We start from the raw sequence: 25441 nt of genomic DNA, 5'->3' as shown, positions 1-25441 counted from the left end.
CAGTGTGAGCTGTTGTCTCTAGGCCAGAATGCATGCCAGCTCTTCTGCTATCTTTCTAATTCAACTACAGCCCGTTAGACACTTGAGATTTTGTAAGTAACAAACTATTTGGCATAAGATGCCGTAACTGAAGGTGAAAGACCACCATATCAGACACATTCCTCCTATGGCTGCCAGGCATCTGGTTTTCAACCGGAATGCCTGGTCGAAAAGGGACCCTGGTGGCTCTGGTCAGCACTGCTGACTGGGCTGTTAAAAGTCCAGTTGGTGGTACAGCGGGGCTAAGGCAGGCTGCCTGCCTGCCCTGGCTCCACGCAGGTCCCAGAAGTGGCCGGCTTGTCCCTGTTTGTCCCCTTGTCCCGGCTTGTCCCTGACCACACACTGCACAGAGCCACCTGGCCGCCCCGGTGCCTAGGAGCTGGACATGTCAGTTGCTTCCGGGAGCTGCGTGGAGCCAGGAAGCCTGCCTTAGCCCCGCTGCACTGCCGACCAGGAGCTGCCTAAGTAAGCGCTGCCCGACTGCAGCCTGCACCCTGAACCCCCTCCCGCACCAATGCCCTGCCCCAGCCCTGAGCCTGCTCCTGCGGTCCAAACCCCCTTGGCTCCAGGCCACAGCCCCCTCCTGCATCCTGAACCCCTCATTTCTGGCCCCACCCCAGAACCTACCCCCTCCCTCACCCACCCCCCTGCCCCAGCCCAGTGAAAGTGAGTGAAGATGGAGTGAGTTGGGGGGGGCGGGGACTCAGAGAAGGGGCAGGGCAGGGCAGGGCAAAAGTGTTCAGTTCTGTGCAATTAGAAAGTTGGCAACCCTAATTCCTCCCCTTTGACTAGTAAATTTTGAATCCCTGGTGCACTTTCAGGTGGACCAGGGATTACCAGTATTAGGGAAGCTTCCAGACCCTGCTCCTAAAGGATTCCAAGCCCAAATGATTTCTTTTGGCTTGTCTGTGATAAGAACAGCCATTAGCTATAAGGAAAGTTAAAGCCAGCATTTTTCATGAGAAAATGCAGCCACCTTCAGGAGAGCAGGATAAGTCATATATTGCAGGATTCTCTGACCAACCTACCGAAACTGAACACAGGACCCTTGATGGTAAAAGGGACATCAACTTTTGAAGAATTACACTTCCAAAATAAAATTGTGTACCTGCCAGTGTTAACTGCAAGACTTAAAATGCCATGCATTTGGCAACACTTTAATAAGTGTCTCTGGTTTTGATTGCCAGTTACATGTCCATTAGCATGAACAGCTGTGGAGGAGCTCATCTACATACTTTTACCAGGCCCTTCAAGAGAGTTTGGTTTGGCTTGGCTTGCTGCTGCTAGCCAACAGGCCGCAGGCATATATGTGCGCAGAGCAGGATGGTGGGGGTGGAAACAGAGAGGGTGTATGCTTGGTGGTATTGCTTCCGGGCCTATCCTCTCTCTCCCTTGTTCAAAATATCTTTAAATACATCAGTAGGGAAGCATGCACGCACACACACACCTGTCCCTTAAAAAAAGAAAAAAAATCAACTCCAGCCAGAATACTGATTAGGTGCACTATCAAATCAGATTCTTTTACTCAGTTAAAAAAAAAATATTCAAGTTGACGGTCCCTGTAAATACTCACTGCTCTCAGCCCAGTAGTTGCTCAGAAGGTCTTGTTTTTGTTTTGTTTTTGGATGCTTTAAAAAGGTGAATTGCAAATGTTTTTTGTTGCTGTTGAATTGAGGTTGCACCTTTTACTGGTTCTTATGACAGGGACCTGGCAAGGGTCCTCTTCCCTTTAAAAGAAATCAGATTAAACTTTTAGGACTGAAAAGATTTTTGTCCAAGTCTAGGGCCAGAGCAGTAGAAATGAGTGCATGCCCTTTTTCTCCTTTGTACATCATACTGGAAGCCCTATTTACAGTGGAAAAAGAAAGACACTATATCACTGTTTAAACATGACTGTTACTAGCAGCATGATAGTGCTTTTTTTGGATCAATGTGAACAGATTGTTCTTCCCTCCCTCAAGGGCTGTGCTAAGCCAGTCCCTAAAGGCTAATAGCCCTAGGTAATACTTCCTGCTTATATCTACACAGCATGTTTACAGAGGAGGGTAAATATAATTTTACAGATGGGGAAACATGCACAGAGGTGAAGTGACTTAGACAAGCTCAGAGTAAACAATCCCCAACCAGTCCCTCATCGCCAACCCCACAATTTGCCCGCCTGGTTTTGACCTGCCCCATCGCCAATGGTCCCTGTTGAACAGGTTTTGGACCGGGCAAGGACTTTCGTGACAGCCCTTTGTGCAGCTGTGGCACAATACAGACAATGACACGCATTGTCGATGAATGCCTGCTGACTAGGTTCAGCGGTGGCCTAGAAGAACTGCATCATGCCACTGAAGATGCCATCACTTAGCTAGACGATGAACAGTGGTCTCCATACTTGATCTACAGGACCACACTGCCTATAAGTAGTCTACAAAACACTAATAAACAGTTCCAGCACAAAAAGAAAAGGAGTACTTGTGGCACCTTAGAGACTAACTAATTTATTTGAGCATAAGCATTCGTGAGCTACAGCTCACTTCCAGCACAGTGTTTGAATGTTGCCATAGCCTGAAGTTTCTCTGAGCAAAATGGAAAAGACTTTATAGCTTATCTATCCATAAGCCTGGGCCTGGAGAGGCTCTTAGCCATTGTGATATTCTGGACCAAAGAAAATAATCGCCAAAACCCCACCCCAAAAAAAACACAATAGCAGCAAACCAACCCTCCTTTTACTGGGTTATTTATAGCTTTAACGTATGCTTGCTTTCTTCCCAGAAATTCTTAGTCATTTGTTGCATGAATTGTACGTTGATCTGAAATGCTTTGTTACATATGTTTACATATATGCTTTTTACCACTCAGGGGCTGGTGAATCTGGTCTTCATAGTAGTTTATTTAATAAAATTTTTGCACTAGCAAAAAAGCCAAAACCAAAAACAAAACATCTCTGCTAAAATTCATTAAAAATAAAAGCCTAGCTCCTACATATCACTTTTCAACAGTAGATTTCAAAATGTTATACAAAGACACAATCTTCAAAATAAGAATTGTTCAACTTCATAAGTAAGCTATTATTCATTTTGGCTCAGTTAGAAATCAAGAAGGAGAAAAAGTTAATTGGCTCATTTGACTTTATCCTATATATGATCAGCATTTTAAAGCTTCATTGTTCTACCCTCCATAGAAAAGCAAAGGACGACCCCTTTCAGTGCATCAATAAGCAGATGGGAAACAAGGTAAGCTAAGCAGAATTCTGTAACCTAGCCTTGCTCAAATGGCTCTCCAGAACTAGCAGATTGCTGTTTAAACAGCAGACATAATTAGAGCAGAAGGTGCACGACTCCAGGACTCTAGAGACAGCTACTGGAATGGATTTGGACTCTTAGCTGGCAAATCCTAATGAACAACATGTGGCAAGCCTACTGAGCCTCTGGAGAAAGAATCAGATGCACTGGGATGTATTATCCTTGCCTCACAATCCATCTAGTAGTCTCAGTCACAAGAGGAAACAAGAGATGCTGTGGCAGTGCTCTGCTGCAAAGGAGGAAGAGACACTGGGTAAGAAGAATATAGATAACTGAACTTGGCTCATGCAGTATTGCTGTAGCCATGTCAGTCCCAGGATATTAGAGACAAGCTCTTTGAGAAGAGCTCTCACCAACAGAAGTTGGTCCAATAAAAGATATTACCTCACCCACCTTGTCTTTCTGAACTTTGCTTAGACAGGATAGCTGTTATGAATATTTACAATGCCAATGAGCTACCATATTGCAGGTAAGAGTATGGGGAAATTCTCAGGAAGGTATGAAAATAAAAGTGACTGTGGGTCATTGGTACAGACCGTTAGCACTGAGGGAAGAATGGTTACTGGAGAGTTTGGTCCAGAAATCCTTAGTTATATTTTATTTCCTCTGTTTTGTTTTAAACCTACTCAGATACCCCAACCATGTTAACATACAATCAAACATGCAAAGAGCTAAATGACACAGAACACACGACTTTGGGATTCCATATTTTCTGGATCACAAAGGATAAGCGATCCTGGATCTATTTCTTTCTTACAAGGAAGAACTGATTCAGAGTCTCATGGAAAATTGCTACCAGTGACCACAATTCATCGCTACAAGGAATATATTCACAGAATATATCTGTATAAGGGTAAACTCTTTGAGGCACACACTATACAATGAAACAAATGGGAAAGCCTCTGAACATCTAGTTAATGGAATTGTGATCAGTAAGGACAGGTTTATAATTAGTAAGCCTTGACAGTTCTCCCATTACCATCCCCAGACCTGAATAACAGAATTAGAGGTTAAAAGGAACATTATATAGATTTGATAGTATTACAAAAATTTCTTTATGGAGTCAAAACTTGCAGTACAACTGTAAAAAAGTAGCGATGTATCAAGTTGGGGGAAGTGCCAAGTGGGCACAAACAGGGATTTGAGTTAGATCTCTATTGAAGTTTTCATGAATATCTGAAATGTTACTAAAATTCACATCCTTAACTGGGAGATACTGTCAGTCTCAGGGAAGACACATACAAGAGGACAGCTAGGGAAATATGAACAGAAAGTAGATGAGTCACATTTTTGGAAGAGATACTTTCCACGTCTCGTGGCTTGCAATTTCAAAGATTCTATGGGAGAGAAAAACCTAATTTCTAGCCCTAGAGTCCAAAAAAACAAGGAAGAACAACAGCGAGCATGTTAGATGTGTGATGGCAAGAAAGAAGCCAATGCAATTTTGGGCCCCATTGGAATGTCATGAAGCAGGGAGTTATGAGAGAGTTTCTTAAACTGTGGACAACTGGTAATCCATGGGAAACTGGCTGGTCACATGGTACAAAATCTCCTGGTTTCTAGTACAGATAGAGCACACATGGGAGATTATAGTAGAGACACTTAGTGCACTAAAGCAGCCACACATGTACTTTCCTGATGTAACTTTTCCCTGTAAGTAGTTTTTGTCGTTATCACAAATGTTATCATTTGACAGTGAACAGGAAAAGCGGCAGGCCATCTGATTGCAAATGGGAGTGGAAGCAGTCATAAGACCAGATGACACTATATGGTCCATGAAAGGGTTTGATAAATCCTGCTTCTACCACATATGGCTCTGGAGCAAGAGCATCTGGAATACTGCATTCAGTTCTATGTACCACATTACCAAAAAGGCTGACAAATTTAAGGGAATTCAGAAAAGAACAAAAGTCAGGAGACGGGGTTGATGAATGAGACTAGTTTAGAAGAGCTAATGATACACACTTCGGTTCCTGGTCAATTTGGGAGTTGGAGGAGTGAGGAAGAAGAGATTGACATAGGACTCCAACTATTTGAATCATGTAAACATTAAGAGAGGAAATTGAGGTGATCCAGTGGAAATTAACTAGGAATAATTAGATGAAATTAAGAAACAGGAATTTAGGTTAGGAAGTTTTTACAGCTATCCAACAGTGAAATTGATTAGACTGTACTTAAGGTCAGGAGTGGAAGACCAGACTCGAGACATTTAAACAATGGACTGGACAATACATTAGTAAGTGTACAGGAGGGAACAATTTTACATTTTCAGAGAGAGTTTCAGACTAGATCTTTTCCTTCAGATTTCTGAAAATACTGTCACTAATTGGGAATAAATCACTTGAGCAAGAAATCTGTGTGCAGCTCAAGCAATTGATGGAATGAACAAAAGGCATATTTGGTCGCATTTGAGAGGTGTACTTAGCCTCGGCAGAATCCTTCGGGAAATGTATGTTTACTGTATGCACTAGATTCAAGCAGCTGAAAATTCCCTCCCCCCTTTCCCACAAGAATACTTATTAAAAAACAAACACTTCATCTAAACTAGCTCCTCCTGCATATCTAAAATGCTACAGCACTGTAGCAGTCACTTGTTCTCAGTTTTAAATTTCTTCTTTAATGTAGGCTATATTTAACTATTTTCTGTCCAATGCAAATTATAGAGCAACCAGGGAAACTCTCCACAAATTCATCTCTGCCTTTTATTCAGATTCCAAGAACTAGAGGTTACAAAGTATTAGCCTTAGAATTACTGTGTGGTGCTTGGAGGCTACCTTGTTTTGTATTGTGGTGCCAGTGTCAAGCAGAGCATAATCAAGATGAGGACCCGAAAAAGAAGGCTGTGAGATTCTCTCTCGATGAGCTGTGAAAGAGGCAACCTTTGAGAAAGCAAGTTTCAGAGTAGCAGCCCTGTTAGTCTGTATCTGCAAAAAGAAAAGGAGTACTTGTGGCACAAATAAATGTGTTAGTCTCTAAGGTGCCACAAGTACTCCTTTTCTTTTTTGAGAAAGCAAACTGATTTTTCAATATAGAACACGTTGAGTGTTTCTTGCCGGTGCAGCACCATTGTCAAGGTCTGCTAACAGAACGTATCAAATGCAGGAGATGCCCTCTGTTCGGAGCTTGCAATGTTAGGAATGTTCAGTCAAGCAAGCTTGCAATCTGATTGCAAAGCACTTGGGAATATTTACCTATCTATTGCTTTTCAGATGTTAAGGACAGAGTTTCACTATGTGTGTAAGAGCAGCAAGATTTGAAGGTCAGACTCATAGCAAAGATAATGTTCTGGATGGGCTTTCATAAAGCCAACAACTTTGCCTTATTAACAAACTGATGGTATCTTCACTCCAGGCCAGTCTTGTTCATAGGCCTTGCAACTGAGTGACAAGTTCCAAAAGCAAAATTTAAATGCTTGATCCTCAATAGGAGCATTTTACTGGCTGCTCAGGACTAATTCATATTAAGTAATCTGGTCACAGACTTCTCTAATTCATAGCTGATGGCAAAGAGACAGAGTGGATATAATAGGTGACATTTACACACCTGGGTTCAGAAGGCTCTTTCTAAGATGAAAGGGTAATTTAAAAAGGCATTTTCACAGCCTACAGAATTTGAGTGAGTTTTATATGTAATGCCGTAAAATGGCTCTGCTTAGGGATACAGAAAATGCTATAGTGGATCAGACCAATGGGCTGTCTAGTCCAGTACCCTACAAGTGGCCAGTATTAGACATGTCAGAGAGAAGAGCAAGAAACCTAATAAGGAATATTCGCACACAGGGAAAGGTGTTACCTCATCTCTCCACTTAACTAGCTTATGCTCTGAAGCAAGAGTGTTTATATCCCTTATTTTTTATTCTCATGCAACAGCAGAGGTTCTCATTATCCACAAAGCGTCTAACCCATTATGTGGAACTGTGTTGAAATATTGGACTATCTTGTGGCTGTCAGTTCCACCAGCTGATTATGCTTTTCACACAGTGACAGACTCCTTATGCCACATGTTGACCCATGTTCTGGATGATAGAGCAAAATTCAGAGACTGTTCATCCAAAACTTTAAGTTAGGTGAGTGACCTTCAGCAGTAGCCTTTTGCTTCCAGATTAGGCCAATGATCCATCCTGCAGTTGCCTTGATAACAGGAGTTTCCTGACAGTCAAGAGTTGCACTTTTCTTCCTCTGCCCCAGACAAACACACTCACTTTTCCTGGACTGCACATTGGCTTAGACCACCCCCACCCCCTCTGACCATTCGTATATGAGGATCATGACCCCTAGAATACCAACAACTCAACTGGCTATACTCTGAGTGGGGAGTGTGGGTCACTGCATATTACAAGCCAGAAACCAAGAGACAGGAATAGTAGTTTCAAATTTGTGTTGTGACAAAGCACCGCCCCACAGACCTTGCAGCAAAAGCAATATTTCTACTTCTAGGTTTCAATATTCAACATAACTTCTCTGAAGAGATTATTAAAGTAGCTGGTAGCACAAAGGTGGGCAAACTATGGCCTGCGGGCCACATCTGTCCTGGAGGACCGTCCTGCCCAGCCCTTAAGCTCCCAGCTGGGGAGGCTACCCCTGGCCCCTCCCCTGCTGTTCCCCCTCCCCTGCAGCTACGCCATGCGGGCAGCACTCTGGGTGGCAGAGCTGCGTGCTCCTGCCAGGCAGAGTGGCAGCGTGTCTAGCTCTGGCTGGGTGGCATGGCTGCCAGACATGCTGCTCTGATAGGCATGGTAAGGGAGCCGGGGGGCGGTTGGATAAGCATGGGAGTCCTGGGGGGCCTGTCAGGGGGTGGGCCCCCAAGGGTGGTTAGGGGTGGGAGGTCCCAAGAGAGGGCAGTTAAGGGACAAGGAGTAGGAGGGGTTGGATGGGTCGGGGATTCTGAGGGGGGCAGTCAGGGGGCGGGGCCCAGGCTGTTTGGGGAGGCACAGCCTTCCCTACCCAGCCCTCCGTATATAGTTTTGTGATGCCAGTGTGGCCCTCGGGACAAAAAGTTTGCCCATCCCTGTGGTAGCAATAACTCCAACACCCAGGAACTGAGACGCTCATAGCAGAGCTGGTCTACAAAAAGCCATAGACACTGGCTGATCCACAAGCAGCAATCCGGGCCCCAGCTTCATTATCATGTCCAGCGTTAAAGATGCTCCGATAAGTATGTATTAAGTGGGGTGGGGAAGAAGGGGTGCAAGATTATACATGCAACAAAAATGAGAGCAATCAATCAGTATTTCACATGTCATCTATATGGAATGATCACATTCCACACAAATCCTTTAATTTGAAACTCTACAGCAGGCAGAAGCCACCTGGGAACCATTTTCCTGCATAATGATTGTATTCCACAAGGAAGTGGAAGCTGTAACAGAGGGCTGCTTTGAAGAGATGGCTGTTCCCCATGGAGTCAGAGAGGCATGCAGTGAACAACAGGAAGCAATGTCTGCTGTTATGGGGACTTTCTGCACTGGCAGCAGGAAAGATTCACTATCTTCTCCGCCAAAGGTCCACGGAGGCTTCAAAGTTCCTTGTAATTATTGTTTCCCTGGCACTGTTTTAGGAAAGTCTTCCTTTGTACCACTACAGATAGACACACTGTGGTACCATAGCCCTCAGGGACTATAAAATAAAGCATGAAGTCAGATTCTAAAAAAATGGCCACTCATCTGCCATTCCTCTGCATTTAAATTCTCACTCTGAGGAACAGTTTCAATGTGCATTACCTGGCACACAATATGGCCCATTTTCCAGGTTTGTACATTTTCATCTGAGCTTTGTTTGCTTGTTTACAGATCTGTAGCCAGAAAGGTCCATGGTAAGATTCATTCTGAAGTAAAACAGATGCATTAGATCCTACAAAACAGAAGGTGAACCCTAAAAGATCAGGAGGATAGAGTTAATGCTCCAAATCCTGACTGACCTTCCACTCCTAACTGCTCCCTTCTTGTCTTCGCAAGAAGGTGAGTGAAGGAGGGAGTTATCAGTCTTGGTTGCAAGACTGAGCTTTGAATGGTTTCTTGCTTGTTTGCATAAATTAACAAAACATTAACAGTTTGCCATTCCATTTCTCTAACAAAACTGTCAGAGGAGTCCATATGGCTCTCTTCACTCTTGCACACTGACAATGTAGCTTACCTGCTATCAGTTTAAAGGGTATTTTACACTATGGTATGCAATGAGTGCTAGTTAGAACTTTCAGAACTTTCTATCGGCTATGAAAACAGCTGATGGGAATGGTATAGATGCCCCATGTGCAGACAGGATGCAGGTATTTAGATTACTCCCTGATAATGAAGTAACAATGTTATTATTTAGAAAATATTGCATGGCATAAATGCACAGCAAAAGAAAATGCAGTTAACTTTGAGGAGCTACTTTCCAACTACAGATCATAAACTGTGAGTGACCCCAAGTCTTCCAGAAAAATGCATTACAAATATTTAAACATTATGTTGAGCTAAAAAAAGTGAAGCTTTATGTTAAAATAATGGATAAACACTGAAGACATCTGAACCTAGATTTACCAGTGGTAAGGAATTTCTCAGCTCGGAATTATAAGCCATGGAAAGATGGGGTTTCCAATGGATGTAGAGAGAGACAGAAGCTTTATTACAACCAGAATCATGTTCATATTCATCCAATTTGTGTACTCTTTAAATATATTTAGTAGATATAGAAATACTCATCTTCACTGCCAAGTAACAGGGTTCTCCACAGGTCTGTCTTTTAAATGCAGTGTAGTTGTAGCCATGTCGGTCTCAGGATATGAGAGACACAAGGTGAGTGAGGTAATACCTGAAGAAGAGCTCTGTGGGGCTCAAAAACTTGCCTCTCTGACCAAAAGAAGTTGGTCCAATAAAAGATATTACCTCTCCCACCTTGTGTCTTTTTAAACACGTTAACAGCCACAACCAGTCAACTCAGGCCTGTGCTTTCTATGGTCAAAATAAATACAACCAAGGTTATATTTTCTTTTTAAAAGATACAGTAAAGTTCCCAGGTAGGATAATATCAGAATAATCCCGGATAGTGCATGAAGTTCTAGGACTGAAATAGGAGTCAGATTAAAAGGAGTGGAAACTATTTACTGATAATGTCACTACATTGGAAACAGTTCATGAAGCCTCTTTAATTTGATAGCAGCAAGGGAAGGTCTCAGTCTACACCAAGCATTCTGGAAGAACCACAGTGACTATGACAATTATGCTCTCTTACAGTGCAGCATGTTGGTTTCAGTCTCTTGCTTGGTCTATCCTGTAGCCATTTGCTCTAAAGCCTGTGGCACTTTCTGCTCACCAGAACATCAAATGCAAGATCTATTCTTGCTGCAGGTCATGATGGGTTGCAGCTGCAAGGAGCTTTGAGTCTTTATTCTTCACTCTTAAATTCTTTGTTACTACATGTGCCCATTAGGAATTATGGCTCTTCCTCTTTTGAGTCTAGGAATTTATCCCTAGAAGTGGTCAAGCGGCAACATACGCATGTTTTGGAAGGATCTGCAGAAGCCTCATATTAGCTGCCTCCATCTAAAGTACGAATGGCTTGGACTGCAATGCACAAAGTGGGCTTGGGTCTGGGAAACTGGGGCACCTAGAACAAACTGACAAGAGGCTTAGCATCAGGGGCATCAGAAGATCCTGGAAATGAGGGATAACTTACCTGCTGACTTGGAGTTACTACAGTTATGAAAGATTTTAAAACAAAACATGCTCTGAACTCTCCCCCTGTCTGTATCCAACAATTTTTTTCGTCTTCCACTTAAAAATCTAAACTTTGGGGCATGGACTGTCTTTGTTTGATGAGAGTACAGCACCTAGCACAATGTGGTTGTGGCTCCTGTCAGGGGTTCCCAGATACTGTACAATACAAATAAGTATTGTAAATTGGGTTTTGTACATGGACAGCAGCAGAATGCATGTTCTGACACATCAGGTAAATACTTCATTCTTTAGTTTCTCTCTCTGCAATCCAGCGGAGAGAACTTAAGTAGCTACAGTTTCCATTTACAGTAGAACTTTGTTCAAGGCCTCGTTTAAGGATAGCAACTGCATCTGAAAATTGAGTTCTGAGCCAGAAGCAAATCTGTTCCTAAAACTCCAAACAATTTCAGTGCACACCAAGGAAGCCAGAGAAACAGTCAACACTCAGTCTAGAATTGGGAATGGTAAGTGGATTTGGTCTTTTAAAAAAAAATTAAAAAAAAATCAAGACTGATTTTATGCACAGAAGCAACACATAGGTTTTTTTCAGGATTTACAGTTCAGTTCGCCATAAAATTATACAGCTGTATTTGGTAACAGACTGAAGGAAGTCAGAGAACATCATAACAATCTGCATTGTTAGATTACAATACTGATGCAATAATAGATCTGTTCTTAGACAAATATTCAGTATAATCAAAATAATTTCAGGGGAACACAAATATTTGTGTTTTGGGGAAAAGCTATGTTCCAAAGCCTGAAATTTTAGAGACAAAGTTTGTGTTTCTTAAAAAAAAAAACAAAAACAAAAAAACCCAAACAACAAAACACCCTTAACACTGGACAGCATGTAGTACTTTGGAAGCGTGGAGCACAGGCACCATGCAGAATTCATAGATGTATGCTTCAAAACCTGTGTATGGCATCAATGCCTAGTTTGGACAACACAGCTGATGCAAGTTTCCTAGGGTGCAAACATGGCAGCTTGCAGATTTTAGAATGCTGCGGTGTTCTAGATGCACATGAACGTAGCTTCTAATAACTTAAAACACATATGCAGAATTCTCACAGGCACAACTGTTCACCAAAGCCAGCTGTTTAAAACAAATTCAGCATTTGTAAGCCATGCCATTTGAATCATCACATTCCAATACACCAGGAAAGCATTCGAGTAGTGAAAACAGCGCAATTTTTGGACCATATTATCTCCAAAGTCCTTGACCCAATTTGCCCCAAACTATCCGGGGGGGGGGGGGGAGGTAGGGGAGGAGAAGAGAACTGTGGCATTGAATCACACCTGGGGAATTTTAGGTAAATTGGTTAGGTCTGGAAGAGTATCAAAAACATCAGGGTTACAATGGCACAATCATAATTATGAAGAGATCAGTGTGTTCATAATGAATACAGGAGAAGATTGGGACCCCTACTCTTGGCTGCAGTTCTCCTTATAGCACCCTCAAGTGGCTCCCACAGTTGGAGGGCTGTGACCTCTACACTTGGCTTATGTGAACAGGAGTGCGAGTGCTGAAGTTTCACACATCAGTTTGCATTTCCAGTTGCTGACATAGCTACAACACTGCATACACCACTTCAAAGTATTTGACCCCCCCCAACTTGCTCTAAAATTAGAGGTACGCTCCTTTGTATTCCCTTTATGAATTCTGCATTGTTCCAGCAATATTGCTTCATATCTGAATAGGAGAGACTTCGTTTCCAAGCAAGCTACTCTCAAGCAGAGACTACACAGTTAATTAAGAGCTCCATGAGCCCTCCTTTTGATCTATAGTCAGGGCACAGCTCTGGCCTGTGAAGAGTTCAGTTCAGTTTTCTTTGGTTAAAAGAAAGAAAAAGTGTAAGGTCTCTTTAGGGATGCAGTAGTGTCAAGAACGGAGAGAATTAAGATGCATGGGGGCAGACAAAGAGAAAAAGAGCCACTCATACTTGCAATCATGGAACTACTTCCCTAACTACTTCCCTCATTTGAGAGGCTAAACATTCATTTGGCTGCAAGTCTAGATGATGCCAGTGTTTTAAGTTTTAAAGGGATAACGTTTATTTTAAAATTGTACTATGAGTTTTTAACCTAACGTTAAAAGCAACACCTATGAGGACAGAGGCTATGGCTTCACTGCCAAAAAAGGTGCATTTTTACAGTAAGATAATTAACATGTAAGCTATCTCACTGTAAAATCCTTGTGGAAACAAGGCTCTAATTTTTATCATGATGAAGCTATGAGAGCTCATCTGCGTATGGGAGTGTTGACCTCACCCAGCTACATCATTGTAAAAACTACCTGCACATTGTTTCCACTGGACTTTCCAGCAAGGTAACTAATGCATATTAGTTACCTCTAAAAAAACAAAAAAACCCACCTCTTTTCGGCAGTGGAAACAGTCTAAGATGAAACAAACTTGAAAGAGAGGAAACAAAATGAATTGCTGTTAAATAAGTCTTTGTATTTAGTCAGTTTCCCCAAGCTCCTTTGGATGCAGACTGCATATCGCTGTTTGCTCTAGACACTTGACTAAAGGGGTTCTGATCCCAGCTGGAGTCTCTGGACTCTTCTGTAAATCAAAAACTTTGTAGCTTCTCCTGTGTGTCGATCTCAAACAGCAGAAGGGAGAAAAAAATAAAATCAACATTTTAAAAGACAGTAAAGTGGGATTGTAAAACCGCAAGTGCTGGCAGGTGATTCAAGGGCTAGTGCTAGGGTGAGCAGATAGCAAATGTGAAACATCAGGACGGGGGTGGTTGGTAATAGGTGCCTATATAAGAAAAAGCCACAAAAATATCGGGACTATCCCTATAAAATCAGGGCATCTGGTCACTCTAGCTAGTGTAGAGCCTGGAAGTATTTAACTCTTAAACTAGATTAAATTGAAGTCCCTTTAGGAATACACAGAAGTCTGAAGGGTTTGACAGAGTAACTAAGCATGAACCCAGAATTGCATTGCTGCCTTCCATTTAAACATTGTCACTTGTTTAATGTATCTTTTTCAATTCTTATTTTAGTGTGCCTCCCTCCCTAAAATGGCCTAACAGCAAATATATTGTGTCAAATTTAACAAAATCCTATCACAATAAATATGTCTTATGTTGAGATGATCACCACATCACGAAGTATGGATGACAAACAAATCACTTCATGATGCATCTTAATGCGAAGATCAGCTCCCAACATTGTAAAAAGGGTACAAGTTTAATGTCAAAATAGATCAAAATATTAGACATGACAATAGATGCCTGTTCAGAAGAGTAAACAAAGAAATAAAGGATCTTTAAGAATCATGTATGTTTTAGCATTATATTTTAATGCCTTAATTAATGGGGGGAATGATATCTTCAAAAAAGAAAAGCCTCCCACAAAACAGAACTTCACCCGAAATGCAATCACCAGACTTCAGGCAAAGACCACCATTCTCTAAGGAAATTCCTTTTAGCGTATGGGGTTTCAGGTGCCCCCCGACATGCACCAGAATATTTATAGGAAGGCAAGGGACGGGACACCAGTTCCAATGCTTTCCAAGTTAGACAGCTTCTTCCTACTCACCCAAAGCCTGGAATAAGCTAGGAGCCCAGGTGACATAATACTGCTGCTAAGGAAACAGATAACATGCAGAAAGTTTCTGGAGAAATAAGTCTGGAGGTCAGTGGAAAGTAGAAGAGAAAGAGAGAGAGAGACACAGACTGACTTATCAGGGGAAGGAAATGCAGAAATGAGCTGAAGGGAAGTCAGAGAGCCACACTTATTGCTACCCACAAATGTATTTCAAACTTTCTGCATGGCTACTGCAAGTACCATTACAGATGCAACAGGAAGAGGCCTACTCTTTGCAGAGGGAAGTGGAAGAACTTGAGGAAAGTGTGTCGGGAATTGCTTGGTAACAGAAGCTCACTGAGAAGGAAGACAAAGATATTCCATAGCAGAGTGCATGTCACTTTTGTATTTAGCTTGCAACCTTTCCACAAAGAACTGTGCAATGCTGTGTCAAGACAAAGGTTTAACTTTTTCATCAAACAAGCACTGCTTGGTTAATAGGGATGTTGTAAGAGCAAGATAGCAAAAACAACACACAAAAGAACACCACTTTTCCTTTTAGTTATTAAATATACACCTCTAACTTCAGCTGTATAAGCTATAAATCCATAGTGATAAGATGCAGGAATCTTAATCACAGATAAAGAGACATATAAAAGGAGGTGTATAATAATCTGTGATTCATTGTATTAGCATTTCCAAACATCCATGGAGCACTTTGAAGAGCACTTCCCCCATCCCCTGCATTATAACTCTGTTCCGTAACTCTAAAACCTACTTCCAACCAGTCCCTTCCAAAGAGGTATCCTCAGCCCAGTCCTATAAAGGTGCAGAACACCCACAAAAACCCTCAATGAGAGTTGAAGATGTTCAGGATCTTAGATGTTCAGCACCTTGCCTGGTCACACTCCCAATAACTTAAGTGGGAACAGGATTGCCTATGACCTCTGTTTAGAATTAGCCCCACCCAACTCACATCAAGCAGAGAATAGATCTTACAAGGAGTGCAAAATCTGAGGAATGTTTGCTCACAAAAAACTAAAAAAAGGAGACAAGGAAAAAACCTAGAGGTTCTGGAAGTGGTTGGATTCCATGCTCGCTCTGATTAGATTAGAGCTCTGTCCCCCTACTATAGTGGAGATAAACATTTCCTTGAAGAGGACTGGAGTGCATGCCATCAGCTCAGCTAACAGGAAGGGATTACTGTAACAATCACTCTCCACTTGTACTGTACTTCAAGTGATTGCAAGAGAAGGAGATTCCTAGAAGCATGGCCAATGCAGCCACACTGAAGAGTTCCCTGCCTATTAAATCTGCAGCCACTGGCCTGTTAGTGGGCCAGCCCAAACTGACAGCTGATGTCTATATAGATATGGAAAATACTGTTCTGTCAAGACACCATGGAACACATTCCACTGCATGCAGCCAGGAAAAAAAAGATGGGGAAGCAGCAGAGAACAGGTGTCAAGATAGCGGTTCCTTCCCACTTCCCCAACATGCTGCTGATGGGTCCTTGATGCATCACTGCAATATCGTAAAGAAAAAATCCACTTGGGTCCAGATTTCCAAAGGTACTTAGTTGCCCAAATTCCACTGAAAATCAACCAGAATTAGGCACCTAAATACCTTTTAAAAATCTGGGCCTTGGACATACAAGTCTGCCCAAGGCATGCAACAGCATCTATGCCTAGAGAACTGGTGCTGGTCAGAGAAGAGGGCACTATATCTTGACTGCCCCATTCCAAAATTTTAGTAAACACTGGGTATAAGTCAGACAGATTCTTCCTGTGCACCCCAAAAGGGGAAGGTTAGACTAACCGCATGCTGACAAGAAAAAAAAGGAGACAAAGGCCTTCTTCTGAAAGAGTTAGCAGTCCAGTCAGAAATCTTAATCAATTTAACTTGTCTGCTAATATTTCTCAAGTCAAACAGTGGCAGAGCAGCATTCCCACTCACTGTAGGACTCTGCCCCAGGAAGACCTGATTGGGGAGGTGGGGGGGCAACGCATGCAATGGGAGGAGAAGGATGCTGCCTCTCTCTCATGGATCTCAGAAGCTTGGCAGGAATAGGCATGTGAAGGGGAGGATGAAGCTCTTCTGTCCTTACTGTAAGTAGACAATCTTTCCCTCCTCTCCACTCCTGCATGCACTGATTGAAAGAAGAATGTGTCGTTTGGCGAGGGACCTATAGAATAACTTGAGGATTGCTACACAAACAATCAAAATATGCAGCTAACGCACTGAGTGATGACAAGGTAGAAGGATACTGGGGTACTGTAGGTTAGGTTATGTTTGTTTAGAGGACATTTTAAAGGAGGATTTGAAACAGAGGGTGAAAGCCCATAAGACTTAGTCAAGAGGGTAATTCCAAGAGTAGGGAATTACATGGAGATGGGTCAGAAAAGGGAACAAAGGGAGCACTTTGGCATCTGACTTGGGCAGAAGACAAGATCTGCTCTGGAGAACAACCTGAATGGATTATTGCTGATTAAATGAGAGGAAACTTTATGGAAGAGTGTATGGGGTTAAAGATAGTGTGGTGGGATCTGCAGGTATTGGGGAAAACCCCATATATCACAGTGAAGTGCCCTACCCCCTCCTGGGGATTCACCAGCACATCCATCTATTCTCTATAGCAGCAGTTCTCAACCAGGGGTCAAGCAGGTTTCAGTGGATCCGCCAAGCAGAGCCAGTGTTAGACTCGTTAGGGCCCACGGCAGAAAGCCAAAGCCCTACTGCATGGGACTGAAGCCCAGGGCCCCAAGCCCCACCACTCACAGTTGAAGCCAAAGCCTGAGCAATTGCTCTGCTTGCTACCCCATAAGGCCAACCCTGGCTTCCATATGCAGAAAAAGAGTTGTTATGGCACAGCTGGGCCGTGAAGTTTTTATAGCATGGGGGGGGCGGGGAGGGGAAGGCTCAGAAAGAAAAAGGTTGAAAACCTTTGCTCTACAGCATTGCTACTTGCCTGCCCTCTTACCCAGAGAAAGCACATTAGAATAACACTGGCCTAGATTCTTGCACCTAGTGAAGTCAAAGTTCCAGCCAGCAGCATCCGTGTCCACCCTGTGCTGAGTTTTATTATTTCTGTAATTGGCAAGTCCGCTGCTATATCCTGCTTCTCTTCGTACCCTAGCCCTGGCTAGCAGTGTACACAGTTGTATAGCACTATGACCAGACCCTACATTGGATACCTCAAAAAGAGTGGAGAACGTAACTTGGGATGGAAACAGAGGAATCTCATTTTAAGTCCCCTTAACTCGTTTAGCTGAATTTTACTAGAAAATTACTGAAACTGGAAAGCCTGCAGAGAGAAGGAAAGAGAAGAGGGGTATCAAAAATAGCACACCCCCTAAGCTCAATTAAATCTCTCTTTTTTATCAAGTCTAATCATTTAAGACTGAACAGTTTCTCAGAGCAACAAAGCCCGTGAACAACTATATTGTGGAAGGTCAGAATCTGACTCTAGCTTATTTTAGTTTTTTCCATATACCCCCACCTTTGGCCATTTTATAACAAAGACCCTGCTGGAAAGCTCCCTACAGCCCTCTGAATAAATGTGAGATGCCATATGGGGTTCTAGAGCACTTAGAAACGGTGCTTCTCTCTGTACTGTAAGGGTTACTATGTCCAGCAGACACCTCTTTCCCGAAACCTGCTCAAACTGATGCTCACCACTCTGATCCAGTAGGAAAAGAAAGCTTCTTATCCCATTCCAGTCCAAACCCATCTGTGTAGGAAAGGATAAGTCAGGGACAGAGTAGAGCGGGTTCCCTATGGGGGCTAGTAGCAGGGACGAGAAATACCCTTTTCCACGGGAGTGTGCAAAATGTTTTGAAGCACGTGCCCACCAGGAAAGCATGTTGCAGGCAGGTCCTCACCAGCATTAAGACAAACTATTTCCTGTGGATGCTGACCACCTTCTCACATGGCAGCACAGTCACTTGTGCACACTGTCAAGTATTCCAAAGAGAAATTCACAAGACTCATCTGGTTGTGACGCAGCACATAACGGTCTTCTCAGCCAAAGGAACAGGCTGGACAAGATTATTTAAGTGCAAGCACATGAGCAGCTTGAATTTCAGTAAGAGGTTTGATTTGTGACACAGCATTGTCTAAATGACATGCATTCCTGCAAGGAACAAGCATCTTCCCAGCTGAACAGATCTGCCTTTCACACCCTGGCTCAGGGCTATACACACACTGCATCCACTTGCCCAGACGCCTGACAGCTCTGAACAGCCAAGAAATGCAATCGGGGCATTTCTAATGTGCTTTGGTACTCTTGGCTATTGCAACATTTGTGGGGAGGACAAGGACAACTGTGTGATTCGAGTAATGCAAACAACTTAATTAGTTTTAAGAGGGGGCTGGACAAATTTATCAAAGGCACTGTATGACAAGTTGCTTGTGACGATAGGAGCAGGACTCAACAGCCATGGGACTCATTTCCAGTTAGTTTTATGTTCCTTAACCAGTGGTCCTCAAACTGTGGGGCATGCCACCTTAGGGAGGCACATTCAGGGGGGTGTACAGCAGGGCCCAGGCCAGCCCCATGGGGAGCAGGAAGGGAATGCCTGAATTGTATACCCAAGAAAATACTACAACTCTCTTTATTTTAAAGAAAACTCAAAATACCTCTATTCACTTTAAAATTTCCCATGGCTGCTTTGTGTGTGCTCTTGAACCCATTTTTATGAAGCTAATTTTACTGTCGTATTTTGAGTCTTATTCAATGCTATTGCATTTTTGCAAAAAGAAAAGGAGTACTTGTGGCACCTTAGAGACTAACAAATTTATTAGAGCATAAGCTTTCGTGAGCTACAGCTCACTTCATCGGATGCATTCAGACGCATCAATTAGAAGTAACAGAAGAGGAGAAGGACCTTGGAGTATTGGTTGATCATAGGATGACTATGAGCTGCCAATGTGATATGGCTGTGAAAAAAGCTAATGCGGTTTTGGGATGCATCAGGAGAGGCATTTCCAGTAGGGATAAGGAGGTTTTAGTACCGTTATACAAGGCACTGGTGAGACCTCACCTAGAATACTGTGTGCAGTTCTGGTCTCCCATGTTTAAAAAGGATGAATTCAAACTGGAGCAGGTACAGAGAAGGGCTACTAGGATGATCCGAGGAATGGAAAACCTGTCTTATGAAAGGAGACTTAAGGAGCTTGGCTTGTTTAGCCTAACTAAAAGAAGGTTATGGGGAGATATGATTGCTCTCTATAAATATATCAGAGGGATAAATACAGGAGAGGGAGAGGAATTATTTCAGCTCAGCACCAATGTGGACACAAGAACAAATGGGTATAAACTGGCCACCAGGAAGTTTAGACTTGAAATTAGACGAAGGTTTGTAACCATCAGAGGAGTGAAGTTTTGGAATAGCCTTCCAAGGGAAGCAGTGGGGGCAAAAGATCTATCTGGCTTTAAGATTCTACTTGATAAGTTTATGGAGGAGATGGTATGATGGGATAATGGGATTTTGGTAAGTAATTGATCTTTAAATATTCAGGGTAAATAGGACTAATCCCTTGAGATGGGATATTAGATGGATGGGATCTGAGTTACTACAGAGAATTCTTTCCTGGGTATCTGGCTGGTGAATCTTGCCCATATGCTCAGGATTTAGCTGATCGCCATATTTGGGGTCGGGAAGGAATTTTCCTCCAGGGCAGATTGGAGAGGCCCTGGAGGTTTTTCGCCTTCCTCTGTAGCATGGGGCATGGGTGACTTGAGGGAGGCTTCTCTGCTCCTTGAAGTCTTTAAACCATGATTTAAGGACTTCAATAGCTCAGACATAGGTGAGGTTTTTCGTAGGAGTGGGTGGGTGAGATTCTGTGGCCTGCGCTGTGCAGGAGGTCGGACTAGATGATCAGAATGGTCCCTTCTGACCTTAGTATCTATGAATCTATAAATCTATAACATGCAGAGTTCCAGGGTCTGAATTAGATTGCTTCTGTCAAGCCCTTGGAGTCACAATTTTCACTGAAAATGGCAAGAACTAAGACAGATTGCAAGTCACCACAGGACCTACACTCTGCCAGGCAGCATTACATTATGCCTACTGCGAGGGGATGCAGGAGAGAGAGCAGCGCCACTCCTTGGCTCTTAATTATAGTCTTGTGACATTATAGTTAATGGTCTGTCAGGGTTTCCATTATAAACCTTGATTGTGCAGGAGGTAGTGAGATTAAACTTAGGCTCCTGAGTACCCAAGTAGCAACTCACCAAAAGCTTTAGATATGAGCTAATCTCATAGTTCTTTTGGTACAAGTGCCCGAGTACTAACTGTGAGTATAGTTCAGTGCCTGTACTAACCTTCCAACAATGCTCCAAAATAAAACTTTAAAAAACGACATACAAAAAGTGCCATGCTTGTGAACAGTCCTTCTTGCACATCTAACAAACGTGGTAGGTAACAGGGCACATGTTTCTGATCATTTCTCCATTATGACACTCAGAGGCAGATTTTTATGATTTTAAGGAACAAAGTCACAACACCTTTGCATTAGCACCAAAGAAAGTCCCATTAAGCTGAACTGATAAGTCACCAAGCCAAACTGTAACAAAAGTACAATGCAAAACATGGATCCATTGAGATCCAACAGATCCATTGAGCATCATGTACTGTACAATTCCTTTCCTCAGTAACAGGTTTCAGAGTAGCAGCCGAAGTGAGCTGTAGCTCACGAAAGCTTATGCTCTAATAAATTTGTTAGTCTCTAAGGTGCCACAAGTACTCCTTTTCTTTTTCCTCAATAAGTCAATTTGTAAGAAAAACTCAATAACAATTAGAAAAAAGATTTATCAATAGCTTCTTTATAAGTATGGTTGCAATTTTATCGGGAACAGCATCCTCTCACCACCCCTTCCAAAATCCTTACCATTGCTATAGGCGTAAGGGGATTCGGATGCTCCATCTTGAAGGCTCTCCAGGATTTCTCCTTTCCCAACGTCACTGTCTCCTACCAACAGGAACTTGAGCAGATAATCATAGCTCTTCACAGGGCTTCCCTGGGTTCCCATTCTCCCTCTCATTAGTGAAGAGGCACAATCCACATACTAAACATGCAGCCAGACTGAAAAGAGCACTAATGCCAGCTTCCTCACTTTTAGAGAGCCTCTTAGGAGCACAGGTTTTTATCTCCCCCTTCAAAGGGGGGCAGAAAGGCTAAGGAAGAATGAGTCAACCTCAGAATGAACCTTTCATCCTTTCCACCTTATGTCTGGTCTTCTGTACCAAGATATGCTGGGAGCCTGAAAGAAAAGAAAAGGAGGGTCCTCATTTCTTTGCTTGCCTTTAGCACCTTTTCAATATCCAGACACAAATTATGGTTAAATTCTCAAAGCTGCCAACAAAGAACCCACACTTGTTTTTTTGAAAGGCAGCTAATTTAGAATGCCAGGTTCTAGCATAAAGGTTGTTTTCCCTTCAGACTGCTACAGCCCTTTGGGGCAAGGGGCAATTATTGGTAAAAATGCTCATACAAGAAGCTAATACTGCTCAAAGCCTCTGAGTCAGAGGTTTACCTATTCCGAAAAGGCATAAATCCTCTGATACAAACAAAACAGTCAGGCATGTGGGGAGCAAGTGTGGCCGCTCCCTAGTGTGAAAAGAAACCATTCCTGGACCACTGGGGCTGAGCTTCACCAGAAAAATAAAACGGCAATTTGCATAGGTAGAAACAGGCAGATGGCTAACTTCTTAAGCTTTTCCCATCTCTCTCCCACCCCCTCCATAACACCTCCTTCTCCAGCCTACACCCACCTTTAGAAAACCTGCTGTGGTTGTTTTTAAATGCTGAGGGAAATCAGATCTGTTAAGATTTAACTGCCCAGATCAATCAAGTGGCTAATTTAAATTCATGCCCATCTCCCAGCAGCTGTGCTATCCTCACCTCATTGTTCTCTTCCCTCCCACAATTAAAGGTGCCTAATCCCCCACTCCAAAACAGAGGATCCCCTCTACACACATCAATCTGAGCCAGGAGACCAGAGGCCAGGCACTCAGGAAGCTGAAATGAAGTGGAAGAGTTTTCACACCTCCCCTTCAAGTAGATGTGACGGGGGCACAGCCATGCATGGGACAAGAATGAGGACACCAAAGACAAACCCTAAGGGGAGTCAGCCACTGCAGACGCCAGCTGAGGATGCCAGGCCCAGCTAGCGCAGCAGGGCTGAGGATGCCAGGGACAGCTCAGTTGGGGCAATGCCAGGCCCCACAGAAATGAGTGGAGACCAGGGGCACCCAGCCCCTGGGGTAGCAAGACACAGGGGGAAAACGATATTTGGCATGCAGCCCCCAAGGATAGAGGAATGGGGAGTGCCACACCCAGAGGATGGGGGAATGGAGGGAAGTATAACAAGAGGGGTGCTCCCAGGGCTTGGGAGGGGGGGTCTCTACTCTGGAGCAGGGAGCCAGGCCTGGTGGTGCCAGGCCTAGGGCAGAGAGGGTCTGGGCAAGCTGGGGACTGGGGTGCCAGGCCCGAGACTGATTTAAACAGGATGGGAGGGTCCCGGGGACCGGGCCTCAGGGCAGTGGGAGGCTGGGAGGGGGAGCTGATGGGGGCATGGCCGGATGCTGTTGTGGGGCCGCTGGGTGCCAGGTCCCGGGGCTGGCTGGAAAGGGAGTGGTCAGTGAGGCAACCCCAGGCCCGAGATCAGGCTGGATTGGCCGGGCTGGGGGAGCAGGACCTAGACGGAGGAGGGTCCGAGGAGGCAGCGGAGGGCCAAGCCCAACGGGGAGGGGCGAAACGAGGTGGGGGGCGGGAGTCCGGGGAGGGGGCAGTTCCGGGGTGGCAGGAGGGGTGCCGGAAGGCGGGGGGCAGGCCCCGAGGGTGCGGGCGGAGGGAGGCGGGGGGCAGGCCCCGGGGAGCGGGGGGGAGGCGCCGAGGGGTACAGGGCTCGCTGGGGGCAAGCCCGGGGGGGGCGGAGTCTGGGACCCAGCCCGAGCCGACATGGGCTAGGGGTTTCCCGCCGAGACTCACCGTCCGGCCGGGCCCACCGCGCTGACACGAGCCGGGGGAGTCGGCTCCAAGCTCCAACACAAGCTCCGCCAGCCCCGGCGCTCCTCCTCCCAGCCGCTTCGTAGCGCCCGCCCACTGCCTGAAGCCCATAGGCCAACGCCCCCGCCAATCAACAGCACACCCGCCCTATCCGCGCCCCTTTCCGAACTTCCCGCCCTCTTCTGGCGTCATCCTATCAGGACACAGAGGACTCTTCCTCATTTGCGGGAAATTGAGCCCCTCGAGAGCGTAGGGCAGGACTACAGACCCCGGCATGCAACGCGGCGCCCTGCCCCAGGTCATGGGGTCGGGCCGAAGGCAGCATGCGGGGATTTGTAGTGTAGCACCGTGGCTCCACACAGCTGCCTGCGGCCGGGGGGCAGCTATGCTAGGCTGCAAGGCTGCCTACACGCAGGGCGAGCCGCCGCCGCAGCGCGACTGGGGCGCCTTCAAGCCGGGAAAGGGAAGTTTTATGAACTTCATTTTACAGATGGAGAAGGGAGGCTCTGAGACTGCAAAGCTGCCCGCAGGCCGGGCTGGGAGCCCTGCGGCTCTGCACGTGACTGGGAACCAGTGCTGTGCTGCAGTGAGACTCCGTTGTGTTTGTTCCCAGTGGAAAATTGCAGGAGATGGCAAATTTCCAGCACTGAAGTCTGAATTCCAAGCCCAGTCCGCCTGGCTTGGAAAGCATCATACAGCAAATGTTCGTAAATTCACAAAAAGAGAGGAATAGTGAGTCTCCCTCTGGAAGCTGGGAAGTTAAAATCTGGGGATGATTTAGGAGCCCACCAGAAACCAAGTCTCAGGCCTTGTCTACGCTACTGGGTAGATTGAATTTAGCTGTGTTAGGTCAATTTAAAAATGACTGCATCCACACAACCAACCCCGTTCCGTTGAGGGCTCTTAAAGGGCTCTTAAAATTGACTTCTGTACTCCTCCCCAACAAGGGGAGTACTGCTAAAATCAACCTTGCTGGGTTGAAGTTGGGGTCACGTGGATGCAAATTGACAATTTTGGCCTCCAAGAGCTATCCCAGAATGCTCCATTGTGCCCATTCTGGACAGCACTTTGGACTCTGATGCACTAGCTAGGTACACAAGAAAAGCCCTGGGTACTTTTGCATTTCGTTTCCTGTTTGGTCAGCGTGGCAAACTCAGCAGCACAGTTGGCCATGCAGTCCTCCCAGAATCGTAGAGCATAGAATGTTTCTATGCTTCCCCCATTATCTCCGTCCCTGAGGTTATCGCAGATTAGAAGGCGAAAAAAATGCACTCGTGATGACATGTTTTCCGAGCTCATGCAGTCCTCCCGCACTGATAGGGTACAGCTTAATGCATGGAAAAAAGGAGTACTTGTGGCACCTTAGAGACTAACAAATTTATTTGAGCATAAGCTTTCGTGAGCTACAGCTCACTTGAAGCTCACGAAAGTTTATGCTCAAATAAATTTGTTAGTCTCTAAGGTGCCACAAGTACTCCTTTTCTTTTTGAGAATACAGACTAACACGGCTGCTACTCTGAAACCTGTCATTAATGCATGGAGGCATTCAGTGGCAGAGGCCAGGAAAGAATTAAGTGAGCGCGAAGAGCGGCGGCAGGACGCGATGCTGAGGTTAATGGGGGAGGAAACGGACATGATGAAGCGTCTGTTGGGGGAGCAAACGGACATGATGAAGCGTCTGTTGGAGCTGCAGGATAGCCAAGAAGAGCACAGACCCCCACTGCATCCACTGTATAACCACCTCCTCTCCTCCCCATGTTCCATAGCCTCCTCACCGAGACGCCCAAGAACACCGGGGGGGAGGCTCTGGGCACCCAGCCTCTCCACTCCAGAGGATGGCCCAAGCAACAGAAGGCTGTCATTCA

At 44.6% G+C, this 25441-nt stretch overlaps 1 protein-coding gene across 1 annotated transcript in view; it reads right to left on the bottom strand.

Annotated features, from left to right (window-relative positions):
- Positions 1-23715, bottom strand: part of RAB40C (RAB40C, member RAS oncogene family) — a 63897-nt gene extending 40182 nt beyond the window's left edge. The window contains exons 1-2 of the mRNA XM_038418206.2: positions 23559-23715; positions 21456-21828 (exon numbers count right to left, since the gene is read on the bottom strand). Of these exons, the coding sequence (XP_038274134.1) occupies positions 21456-21609 (154 nt within the window). The 5' untranslated portion in view covers positions 21610-21828; positions 23559-23715. The remainder of the gene's footprint in view (positions 1-21455; positions 21829-23558) is intronic.
- Between the last annotated feature and the right edge of the window lie 1726 nt (positions 23716-25441).

Source organism: Dermochelys coriacea, chromosome 10 (genome assembly GCF_009764565.3).
Source record: "Dermochelys coriacea isolate rDerCor1 chromosome 10, rDerCor1.pri.v4, whole genome shotgun sequence".
In the NCBI taxonomy this organism is placed as follows: Eukaryota; Metazoa; Chordata; order Testudines; family Dermochelyidae; genus Dermochelys; species Dermochelys coriacea.
This window is presented reverse-complemented; position numbering and strand designations above follow the sequence as displayed.